Source organism: Vipera ursinii (assembly GCF_947247035.1).
Source record: "Vipera ursinii genome assembly, chromosome: 3".
In the NCBI taxonomy this organism is placed as follows: domain Eukaryota; kingdom Metazoa; phylum Chordata; class Lepidosauria; order Squamata; family Viperidae; genus Vipera; species Vipera ursinii.
Genome location: NC_139516.1, coordinates 144,090,636 through 144,103,008, shown reverse-complemented (window position 1 = coordinate 144,103,008; position 12,373 = coordinate 144,090,636). Strand labels below are relative to the sequence as shown.

At 39.9% G+C, this 12,373-nt stretch overlaps 1 protein-coding gene across 1 annotated transcript in view; it reads left to right on the top strand.

The window, feature by feature from the left end:
* The window catches only part of RREB1 (ras responsive element binding protein 1), a 171,883-nt gene that overhangs the window by 117,822 nt on the left and 41,688 nt on the right, over positions 1–12,373 (top strand). Inside the window, exon 7 of the mRNA XM_083359954.1 lies at positions 11,044–11,188. Within this exon, the coding sequence (XP_083216080.1) occupies positions 11,044–11,188 (145 nt within the window). The remainder of the gene's footprint in view (positions 1–11,043; positions 11,189–12,373) is intronic.

Sequence of the window (12,373 nt, the reverse complement as noted above, 5' to 3'; positions counted from 1 at the left end):
ATTGTTTATTTTTTTTAATGGTGACAGTTTCTTGGTCTTGTTTAAAAGAGAACTGACAAGAAAGGTACATTCTGATATTTACTCATTCTGGCATGCCAAAGCAGAACCGGTTGGATATGGTACCGGTGGGGGGATATTGGAGTTGATCCTTCATCTGGTGTCCAAGTGAAACAGCAACAACGACCAAAACGAATGTGCCAACTGGATTTTCCATCCTTTCTTTTTGTCAAATTTTGTACTTCCTTGACCAGCATAGTCGTAAAAAATGTTTTCTACCTGTAGACTGCTGGTCAGCTTCCCCCCCCCCCGCCCCCATACCACCAATAAAATCTTTTAACTGCAAGAGTCTTTATAAATTTATAAGGATTCTTTCATTGGAGCTGTTTGCGTAAGGTGATAATTAACAGAGAGGCTGCAGCAGGTTAAAATAAGTGGAAGAACAAAAGGAAAAAGTGAAATCTGGAAAGGGGAAAGAGGTCTAAAGCAGACTAGTAAGGAAAGCTGTTCTTGATGGCAGGGAATGCTAGCTGATTGGGGAGCAATGAGAAAAATAGAACATCCTGCATAAGGGCAGGGCTGGCCGACAGTTTCTCCCAGGAGAATTATGCATTTACTGTGTTACCCATTCTTAACACAGTTGATTGAAAAACGGCGCTTGGTTTTTAAAAGAACAGGGAATTCAATTTTGTGAACTCAAAAGTAGGTATTCAAAAGTAGGTATTCAACTCAAAATTTGGAAATACTGTCTAAAGGCTGTGTGAGCTGGAAACCAGATTTGTTTAAAAAAAAAAACACAACACCCCCCCCCCCCTGCTGAAATATTAGAAAACACCAGAATTCTTCAACTCCTGCAGACTCCATGATCACCAAAATATGTGACTATTTTTAGGGGCATGATTTTAAAAAACCTTTCTGGTTGTTGAGTTAAACTCTAAATAGCTATGGTAGCTTTACGGAAGACTCATTAAACATAATCCTGCTACCCAAATGAGTCTTGTCCTCTTCAGTTATGTCATCACATAATTTCCACTCCCTCTCTGGGGCTGAAAAAAATATGCTTGTTGAGGGGGAAAATTTAGTTTAGTCTTTCCACTGAACAAAATGGATGGGGAAAAATTGGTGTGTGTGTGTGTGTGTGCCTCTAGTGCTGTTTGAAGCCTTTCAAGGTAGAGACTTTACTGATATTGACCCCATGTGATCTGACTTTTCTTTCTACAACAGGGCTTTTCAACCTTTTCACCCATTGTACAATTTTTAGGATATGGCAACATCCGAGTACCATCAGTCACCTAGCAAGGTGTAAAAAACTTGATGACCAAAAAAAAAGAGGAAAAAAGTGATGAAGTACAGGTAGTCCTCGATTTACAACAGTTTGCTTAGTGACTGTTCAAAGTTACAGTGGCACTGAAAAAAAGTGCCCCCCAAGCCACAGCCGAGCAAGACACCTGCCTGCCCGCCCCGCGGCGCTCTTCCTCCTGTCCGAGGTTTTCATTGTTGTGAGCATTTTTGTTGAGGATTGGCAGCGGGAGTGGGGGTGGGGTGTTCGGTTTTTATCCCCCCCATGCTGGGTGGTTGAAGCAGGTTTTGGTCACTTCACATGACCCTGGGACACTGTGACCATCATAAATATGAATCAGTTGCCAAGCGTCTGAATGTAAATCATAAGTCCCTGGAGATGCTGCAACATTCCAGCTGATCGGCGCTTCTTCTGGACTCAGAAGAATCAGCGCCCAGCTCCAGCTGGAGCCTGGCGCTGATTCTGGTGCTTCCACTGAGCCCTGACAGCCCTGCAGCTCCAGCCATCTCTCGCTCAGGCTTGTGTGGTGCTGCCACCGGTTCAGCTCATTCCCCTCCCCTGCTGCCACTTTTCTAGGATGGTCGCTTACCACCTGCCAGGTGCCAATGTACCACAGGTGGTACCCGTACCACTGGTTGAAAAGCCCTTTTCTAGACCATTGAGGCCAGAAAGTCTCCATTGTAAGTTATCTCCATTTGAGAGAAGGCTTGAAATACAGCTTTGCTTAGGGTCAATTCTGTACTCCTTTTCCCTGCTTATCATGTGTAGGTCGATATGCGTCAGTTCTTTTCCTCTGCTTGCAATCGTTTTAAAAATGTGTCCTGCAACTTCCCCAGATCTATGCACTCTTCTGTTTTTTATCCTTCAGCATTGCAGTTTTGACTCGGTGAATATTAGGATTTCCCATAAATCTTGGGAACAAGGGAATTTTCTGTATACATTGCAAATCAATGTGTCAAGTTCAGTTAGTGCTTCCCTCTCTTAACATGGGGGGTGGGTGGGGAAGAGGTGACCTTTCAGCTCCCCCTATAGGATTATCCAAACTATGCTTGAGTCTTCCTTTGAGTCCTTCCTCAATGCCCTCCTGGCTCTAGACTAGGGGAGAGGTGGGAAACGACGCCCCCTTTATAACTTGTGGACTTCAACTGGCTGGCTCAGGAATTGTGGGAGTTGAAGTCCACAAGTCATAAAAGGGCCCCACCCCTGCTCTTCTAGATCAATTCCTAGAGTTCTCAGCTATAATTAATGCTGGCTGAGGAATTCTGGGAATTGAAGGCTACACATCTGGAATCACCAAGGTTAGGAAGACTGCTCTGTGGTAGCTAGGATAGACTCCCTCCTGTTAATGGCCAGCAGAGAGAGATAGAAGGATGTTTGATTCTATCCGTTCTCTCCTGAACTGACGTGTAAATTAGCTCCAAAGAAGTTTAGCATTTGTAATCAAAATCAAAAATCTGGTTGCTTTTTTTTTGGTATTATTATTTTAACCAGCAGCTTTTAGTTAGAAGCACCTTAGAGATGGTGGTGTATGCTTAGGCTGTTTCAGTTTTCTCACTTAAGTCATTTTCTTTCTAATTTGGGAATATTTGTTTTATTTCCAACTCCCATTAATTATGAGCTGAAACAAGATACTTAGCTCATGTTCTTGAACCCAAAATTCAAGGACCAGAGTCTATTTCAGGAAAGAATATTTTAAATATATATATGTAGCTAAATATATTTTTATATATTTAAGTGTGTGTGTGTGTGTAGCTGCTGCTAGTCTTGTTAAGATTTTCCCATTGTGTAATCACCAGGGTTCTCCTCTTACCTGGAAGCCCTGAAGGAAGATGATTAGGATGCTTTTTCATTGTAGGGTGTGGTAAAGTGCGGTAAAGATGTTGAAAAATCCCTGTTTGCTAAAAGGATGAATCAGGAGATCTAGTAGATTTGACTGTGTAAAACACCGCTCCACCCCCAAATCTGAGCACTGAGACTAATGAGGTACTTGCCACACATTTTGGCTTTCTAGAGACATACTGTAAAAACTTCTTGCCACTTGCTCATATGCAGAGGCTCATATACTCTTCGGGGTTTTTTTATGTTCTAAGAAACAAAATTTCCATGAATACGACTATGGCCACAATTGAGCCTAATCTTTCTGTTGCAAAGTGAGACAGTTGTTAAAAGAGTTTTGCTTCCTTTTATGGGTTTTTTTTGCCACAGTTAAGTGAATCACTGCAGTTTTTAAATGAATCTGACTTCCCCCTTGACTTTGCCTGTCAGAAGATTGCAAAAGGTGATCACATGATCCTGGGACACAGCAACCGTCATAAATGTGAATCGGTTGGCAAATATCCAAATTTTGATCATGTGACCATGGGGATGCTGCAGTGGTCATAACTGAAAAACAGACATAAGTCTCTTTTTCCCGTGCCTTTGTAACTTTGAACGGTCAGTAAATGAATGGTTGTAATTCAAGAACTTAACTGTAATGCTAGAAAATCAGAAGGATTTGGGTCTGTTACAAAAGCTGTCAGACATAGGTGAACAATTTCCCCTTCTTTTGAAGGTTTGGAACTGCAAAGTGGGTACAACCATATACAATTGGTCGGGAAGAGGGTTTCCGTTTGTTTTTAACAGTGACAATAATTAGCACAGTTTTAAAATGGCAAGAAATAGTGCTGTTTTTAGCAGTTATGGTCAGAACAGAACCGAGCAGCAAAGGGAACTTGGGGGTGGGTTGGGGTGAGCGGGCTAAAGGTGATTTTTCCTCTTCTTTCCCACACAAGGAGCTGGTTTGAAGATGCTCCAGCGGAGCAGTTGAGAGCAGCAACTATTTTACCTATCATAAATACCCTATTTTTCGGACCATAAGACGCACTTCCCCCCAAAAAAAGTAGGGGGGAAAACGAGGGTGCGTCTTATAGTCCGAACGTGATCCGTATGGCCAACACCAACCTCCGCAAGTGGAAAGCAAGGGAGATTGCCAGGAGCGTGAATCGGCACGTGCTGAGAAACGCCGATCTCGCGCTCCTGCAATCTCCCTCGCTCGGTTTCAGCTTCCCTTGCTACAAGAGAAAGCAGGCTGAAACGGAGCGAGGGAGATTGCCAGGAACGCAAATCGCGCTGCTGCAATCTCCCTCGCTCCGTTTCAGCCTGCTTTCTCTTGTAGCAAGGGAAGCTGAAACCGAACGAGGGAGATTGCAGGAGCACGAGATCGGCCAATTCGCGTTCCTGTCAATATCCCTCGCTCCGTTTCAGCTTGCTTTCTGCAAGAGAAAGCCAGGCCGCAGGGCCGCCTCCACAGGTACTGCTCTAACACGGAGAGGGAAGGACAAAGAGGGAGGAAAGGAAGAAAGGAAAAAAGGAAGGGACAATGGGAGAGGGAGGGAGAGAAATAGAGAGAGGGAGAGAGAGAAGGAGAAAGAAATAGGGAGAGAAAGAGGGGGAGAGAGAAGGAGAAAGAAATAGGGAGGGAGAGAAAGAGAGAGAAGAAAGAGAGAGAAATAGGGGAAGGGAGAGAGAGAGAGGGAGAGGGAGAGAGAGAGGGAGACAAGGAGAAAAAAAGGGAGGGAAATAGAGGGAGAGAGAGGGAGAAAGAGGGAAAGAGAAAAATAGAGAGGGAGAGAGAGAAGGGAGAAAGAAAGGGAGGGAAATGGAGAGAAAGAGGGAGAAATAGAGGGAAAGAGAAAAATAGGGAGAGAAAGAGGGAGAGAGAGGAGAGAGAAAGAAAGAGGGAGGGGGAGAGAGAGAAAGAGAAGGAGAGAGAGAAATTAAATTAGTAACATGATTGTTAAGTGAATCTGGTTTCCCCACTAACTTTGCTTGTCAGAAGGTTGCAAAAGGCGATCACATGACCCTGCAACAATGTGACCATCATAAATATGAATTGATTGCCAAGCATCCGAATGTAAATCACATGACCCTGGGGATACTGCAACGGTCATAAGTGTGAAAAATGGTCATAAGTCACTTTTTCAGTGCTGTCGTAACTTTGAACAGTCACTAAGTGAATCATTGTAAGTCGAGGACTACCTGTATCATTTTTTTTTTCTTTTTTGGGGGTAGGTCAAGTTTTTAACACCTTGCTGGGCCACTGGTGGTACTCGGACATTACCTTGTCCTAAAAGTGGTACAATGGATGAAAAGGTTGAAAAGCCCTGTTTTAGTATACCGGTACTATTTGGTTCAGAATATTTTTTTTCTTGTTTTCCTGCTCTAAAAACTGGGTGCGTCTTATGGTCAGGTGCGTCTTATGGTCTGAAAAATACAGTAAGTGTGCTAAGTTTTTAGCATTAAACTACAGGTACAGAAGTAGAAAGAATGATTCAGTTGAAATATTCATTGAGGATAAATTTATCAATGGCTGCTAGTCATAATAGCTACATTACTCCTGACCTTTGAGACAATATGCTTTTCAGCATAATTGCTGCAGACTCCCCTTGGGAAAATACTATTGTATTTATCTCCTGCTGTTAGATATCATAGGTCTCTGGTGGCCCAGTGTGGAAACAGGATACTGGGTTAAATACGTCTTTGGTTGATTCAGCAGCGCTTTTCTTATGGTTTGACAGATATGAAAATAAACTCGCACATGAACAATAACCTCCAAACTGGTCACACATTTGGTTTATATGAAACTCTTAAGATGGCTTTCAAGTAAGATTACTTTTACCACAAGAATTATTTCTTTTTTTATTACAAGTTTTATTGGTTTTTTAATATTTACATATACATGTATTTGTGAAGCAATATGGTGGTTGGGTAGTCAAAAGTAACAAATAACAAGTTGTTTGTAAATAGTTCAGGTTGCATCAATAAAGATTCCCTCTCTGATTCCCTTAGTTTTCACATAGTCAAAGTAATCAAGTTAATACATTTCTAGTTGTGACCTAGTCAATTAACAAAATTTTCAGTATAATTTCACTAATACATATGAAAATCCTGTTTTTAAGTTTTACCTAATTGCAATAAAATACTCTAAAGGTAGCCTATAATATACAGAAAAAAGCTTGATTTTTGGGTAACCCACAATTCCCTATTTCAATAAAGAATAATTCTCTTGTCTACAAAACTTACATTGTTCATTACAAAACATTCTTATGATTTACCAGTAAAGTCTAGTTTTCATCTTAACAAATCACCAATTATTAGAAAAATATTTTTTGTCTTAACCGTTCAACAATTATTAAAATACTATCTTTTGTTATAAGATTCTAAATTCTATAGTATAGTTCAAAATTTTATTCTAAAAGCTTAATTTAGTTTTCCTTTAAAGATCTAAAACCTAAATGTAAAATCAGTTTGTGTGTGTGTGTGTGTATATGTATGTATGTATGTATGTATGTATGTATGAATGAATGTATGTATGTATATTTAAAGATTCCCCCTTAGTCCATCAAAAGAGAATTTTTAAACTGTCCTTGCAAATTCCAAAAAAGAGATAAGTCTAAATTTTTAACTCTCACCTTCTTTTTGTGCCAATCAGGCTTCCATCTTAGTGCCTTTGAATTTTTAAGTGTGTCTCCCTTTCTTCCTCCACCTCTTATTTGATTCTGAAGAGACCATCCAAATGACAGTTTTGCTAAGCTGGTGTCCCCTTTATAATAATTGAAATATTGTTTTAATAGCTCAGTTTTTGATGTTTGATGTAGTATAGTTGTCATTAATTCAGTCTGATCTTTTTCTTTTTCCATTTCCATCTGGGTTAGGTAGAAAGTAGTAGCTAATGCTGTTATAGTTTGATTAGCTGAATCCTCAACATACTGTATTTGAAGGCCTTTGATATCTTCACTCTTAATGTTGCTTTCTTCGGGTGTTGTTTTTTGAGTTGTAAGTTTTGTAGTTGAAGTTGGAGTTTGGACTTCAAGGTTCTTTGTAGGCTGTGTTTGTTGCTCTTTGAAGTCTCCTATTTTGATGTTAATTTCCACTTCTTCTATTTGTTTTTAAATTGTCAGTTCATCATTTAAGGTGAAAGTTTGGTTTAGTGGCTTTAACTTGTCAGGTTTATCATGTAATTTGGCTTTAATTTGCTCAGTTATAGCCAAGATTGTGTCCAATATCAATTTGTAGTTAAATGGTGGGATATAGTCATCCATTTCGTTGGTGTTTACAGCTAAGTTTTCCATGGAGGCTATTTTAATAAGAGTCAATAATTTTCCACCTGCAATGTTCCTAAAAGTTGTTTTCAGTGCCAGGTGTTCCCACACTTATCTTTAAAGATAGTATCAAGGACAGCTCTGTTATTCAGTCAGCTCACACAATAAGCAAAAGGTTTACTTGCAATTCCACGTTTAGCCACAAGATGTCACAAATAGCATATAGAATAAGTTGTAAAGTTCTTTTTCCCCCCAAATTAATATAAAGCTTTTGTATAATTAGTCCATTCTGTTTTCCTTAATTCACATCTTAAACAGAAAATAGGGTAGTAGATCCCCACAAAAATAGGAGCTTTTTAATGAGTAGAAATAAGATTGCTTAATTTCTTTTCTTAATCAGATATTTTTTTTCCTTCCACGCTTTAAGGCTTAAAATGTTATTCCCCAAGTATACAAATCCCGTTGTTTCAAAAAAAGGGGGAGAAAATTTTCAGAAAAGTCCCACAGGCAGGCAGTTAGGGGAATAAGAAAGGTAAGGTCTCACCCAGGTCCTCCAGATTGCTTTGTTGTGCTAGCTCAGGGGTCGGCAACCTGAAACAGTGAAAGAGCCACTTGGAACCGGTTCCCTCACAAAAGGAAAAACTGGGAGCCACAAAAAATGTGTGTGCATGTGCAGAACAGGGTTTGACTGAAGAGTGGAGCCAAGGCGAGATATGCACCTGCCCTGCATATTTGAATTGATTGGTTGAACTTTTTTAGTCCCACTTTTTTTTGGGGACTGCACATGGCAGAGGACTGGGAGCCGCAGGAGATGACTGAAAGAGCCTCATGCAGCTCCGGAGCCGCGGGTTGCAGACCTGTTTGCTAGGTAGTGCTTTTTGGCTTTCGGCAGGGAACGGCTTAATGATCAGCCATCTTGATGGCCGGTCTCTTCTTTGGGCCAAAAGGAGCTGCTCTGGATTCAAGTGGAGGGCTGCTGCCCTTCCATGATCGCAGGAGGGCCTCCTTACGGTGGTCACCACTCCAGGGTGACTTTTGACCTTTTCAGGGTCCTCCAATGAAGAAGGATCGGACGGCAGGGAGAGAGCTCTTCCTGTGCATCCAAAAGCGCCCTGCGCGCAAACCGGAAGCCAAGAATTAATTATTTCAAAGCAACAAGTATTCTTATTCAGATATACTGGAAGAGGTGGGGGAACTCCCTGATATAATATTTCCATCAAACTTGTAATAGGTTTGTCTCCATTTAGAACTGTGGAAAGTTCTACTTATTACTTATTAATTGTCCTTGTTGATCTTCTCTGAACTATTTCTAGATCTCAGCATCTTTTTTATATTGGGGCAATCAAAACTGGATGCAATATTCCAAGTGTGGTCTTACCATGATTCGATGCAGCCTAGGACTGCACTGGCTTTTTTAGCAGCCGCAACACACTGCTGGCTCATATTTAAGGGATTGTCCACTAGAACTCTTAAGATCCCTCTCGCAATTATTACTGTTGAGCCAGGTCCCAACTAGTATATCTGTGCATTTGGTTTTTCTTACCTAAGTGTAGAACCTTATTTTTCTCACTCACAATTGACATGTGCTTCTATAAATTATTTGTATTATTATGTATTTCTAATATACGTGACAAAAATGGCTCTTTTATTTTGGAACATCTTCTCTGTGATAATAAGTAGTTCTTAGACCAGGTGGATGAATTTAGACTCCAGGCTTACATAAAGCTATGAAAAGCTTTGAATGAAATTCCTCTGAACTGTTATTAAATATATTGGAAGTTTATTCTGCATTAAATCAATGAAATCAAATGCTATGTTTGTTTCTCTTAATTGCCTTCAACATGCCACTTAAAAGGCAAAGGCATTTGCCCTCATCCCCAAATGCATAGCCCGATTTTATGCACTCAGGTTCAAATTCTTGCATTTGAAATTAGTATAAGGCTAGGTTTCCTAATAAACCATGATCATTTATCACTGCTTGAGCATACAAATTTAGATAAACAGGATCATCTCTGTTTCTCAGGACAATAATTAATTTGTATATTAAATATTTACAACACATTCAATTTAAAATAGATGCTGGAATGAAATACAATAATAACCATGTAAAAACAAACTATGATGAAAACAATTAACATCACAGTATTGTCTAAATAGACAACTAATATACTGTAAGTTGATGGTGACTTAAAAGTTGATCTGAGGTCAATAAGACTAGTTAGAATTAAAATTAATATTTTCAGTCAGCACCAAAGTGAAACAATCTTGGTATTAAGACTGGCATCAGAATGTGCTATACCCAGCGTGCTAGAGACAACACACAATATATTTCAGTAATGTATGAGGTAACACAGCAACATTAATCAGAAGGTCTTAACAAAGTTATTAGTCTTTTATTGATTCATACTTAAAGTGCTGTGAAATATTAACATGGCTCCCCCACTGGAAATGAATTAAATTGTGTCTATTGGGATTCAGGCCTTTTGTGAAAAGAGCAGACTAAATATGGGAAAAGTAGGATTGTAATTCTATCAATGTCTGTTACAAAGTAAATCCCTTTGAATTTAGTTGGACTTGATGAGTATCGGAATGCATCTTGATTTCATTTAAGCCGTATTTTCTAAATCCTCCTGAATTTCTTAGTTCAGAAAAATGTTAATTTTCATTTGTCGTTACATAAAAATGATTACACTGATTAAAGACATATACAGGAACATACTGCTTAATTATCGCAGCTTTTTAGGTGTATTACCATGGGAACTTCAGTCCTAACAGCAACTAAAATACTTCAGTTGTTTCTGGGTTTTGTATGCTGCTGCTCTCTCAGTTTTATTTATCTCTTTATGAAATCAGTACCAGTATGTCCAGCCCATGGTTGTACAGAATGGGTTTCATGAAACGTAAGGAGCTCAGTGTATTGCTTTGGTGCATCTGGATTTGCTTAAAGTCATTGCACTATTGCTGAGCTGATTGCTCTACCAAACGTATCTTGGACTTTTTTTGCTGCTCCCTTGTTAGCATGAATAGTTCCATTTGCCTCGGTGGAAACCAGCATTTTAGCATGCTAAAGTGTTTTTGGACACCCCACGGAGCCATAATGGAACAAGCTTTCATCAACTCAAACTGTATGAGACAATATACAAACAACCACCGTGGCCAAATGTCTCTCCTTCTCTTGCACCTCAGTTTCTGGAACAAATGACTTGACACGTCGTCCTGGTCTGGTCGTTAAAAAATGGGGAAGTTAAAACAGGGAAAAGAAGCTTTAGTGAGTCAGTTAACAGCTGTGGGCTTTGCACTGACTACATCCTGTGTTCTGAAATGAGGGCTCATAATAAAACACTTTCAGATCATGAAGGATTAAAGATATTGGTTCTCTTAGTTGGAAAATACCGTCCCAGTTCTAACTCCAAAGTACTTTTGTTGTCTTTGGCTTGTCAGAAAATGTGCTCTTTTGTATACTTCTGATATCTTAAATTGATGTTGAAAAGCTTATTAGCTATCATATTTTAAAAAAAAGAATCGACTCCTATTCTTAGGATTGAGTTTCCTTAAACAAGAAATTACCTTCTTTGCAAGTATAACTTTAATTAGAACTTCTTTCCAGTTCAGAACCTGTAATGAACATCTTTTTTGTCTTCTCACTCTTTTATCACCTGACTTTAGACATATGAAAATCCATGAGAAGGATGCAACTGGCGCTACAAGCACAACTCCTGCCTCTCCACTGAAACGCAGGCGCTTGTCCACCAAACGAAAATTCAGTCATGAGGCTGAGGCTGACAAGGAAGAGCAGAGTCCAGCAAAAAAGGTCCTCGGCGAAGTATAATAGATGCACAATTGACTGTTTGTAATTTTAGACACACAACATGCTTTAGAAGGTGTGCATACTTCTTTTAAAAGGGACGCGGTGGCTCAGTGGGTTAGGACGCTGAGCCTGTTGATCAGAAGGTCGGCAGTTTGGCGGGTCGAATCCCGAGTGCCGCGCAACAGAGTGAGCGCCTGTTACTCGTCCCAGCTTCTGCCAACCTAGCAGTTCGAAAGCACGTAAAAATGCAAGTAGAAAAATAGGGACCACTACGGTGGGAAGGTAACAGTGTTCCGTGCGCCTTTGGTGTCTAGTCATGCCGGGCACATGACCACGGAGACGTCCTCAGACAAGCGCTGGCTCTTCGGCTTTGAAACGGAGATGAGCACCGGCCCCTAGAGTCGGAAGCGACTAGCACGTGTGCGGGGGAACCTTTACCTTTACCTTTATTTTTTATTTTTATTTTAATCCCATTTATATCCCGCCCTTCTCCGAAGACTCAGGGCGGCTTACAATTTAAGCACAAACCAATGTGCTTAGCAATAGCCTTCATTCTATGTATATGCCTGCTTATTAGGGCTTTCCCCCCGCAAGCGGCATTATTACAAAGTCAGCTTATTGCCCCCAACAGTCTGGGTCCTCATTTTACCTACCTCGGAAGGATGGAAGGCTGAGTCAACCTTGAGCCTGGTGGGATGCGAACCTGCACTAATTGCAGGCAGCTTTATGCTTCTTTTGAAACTGCAGTATGCTTACAAAGTGACTACTCAGGACAAGAAATAAAAACATTGTGGGTTTTTCTTCAGCTCCTAAAGTTTTCAGCCAACAAGAGCCTCTGAAATACACTAAATTGTGACGATGGCTACTTATCTATGCTGATCTCCTTTATTACCTAAAGAAATGATTTTAAATAAACGATACTGTATAAAATAAATAGTGTACATTTGGATTATCTCGAGATGTGCTGTGGCCGAATTTATGATAAAATATTAGTGAAAACCTCTGTCAACATGACACTGCATTGTTTTGAGTTCTGCATTTTGATTATTTGTGCATACTATTATTTGGAAAAATTTCATTTCTGAGTGCATGGCAATTGATTGATTGTGATCAGACACTTTTTCCTGATAACTTTGAGAAATGAAGTAATTTCGTCCATATGTTCATATTCTGTGTGATGTGAAATAT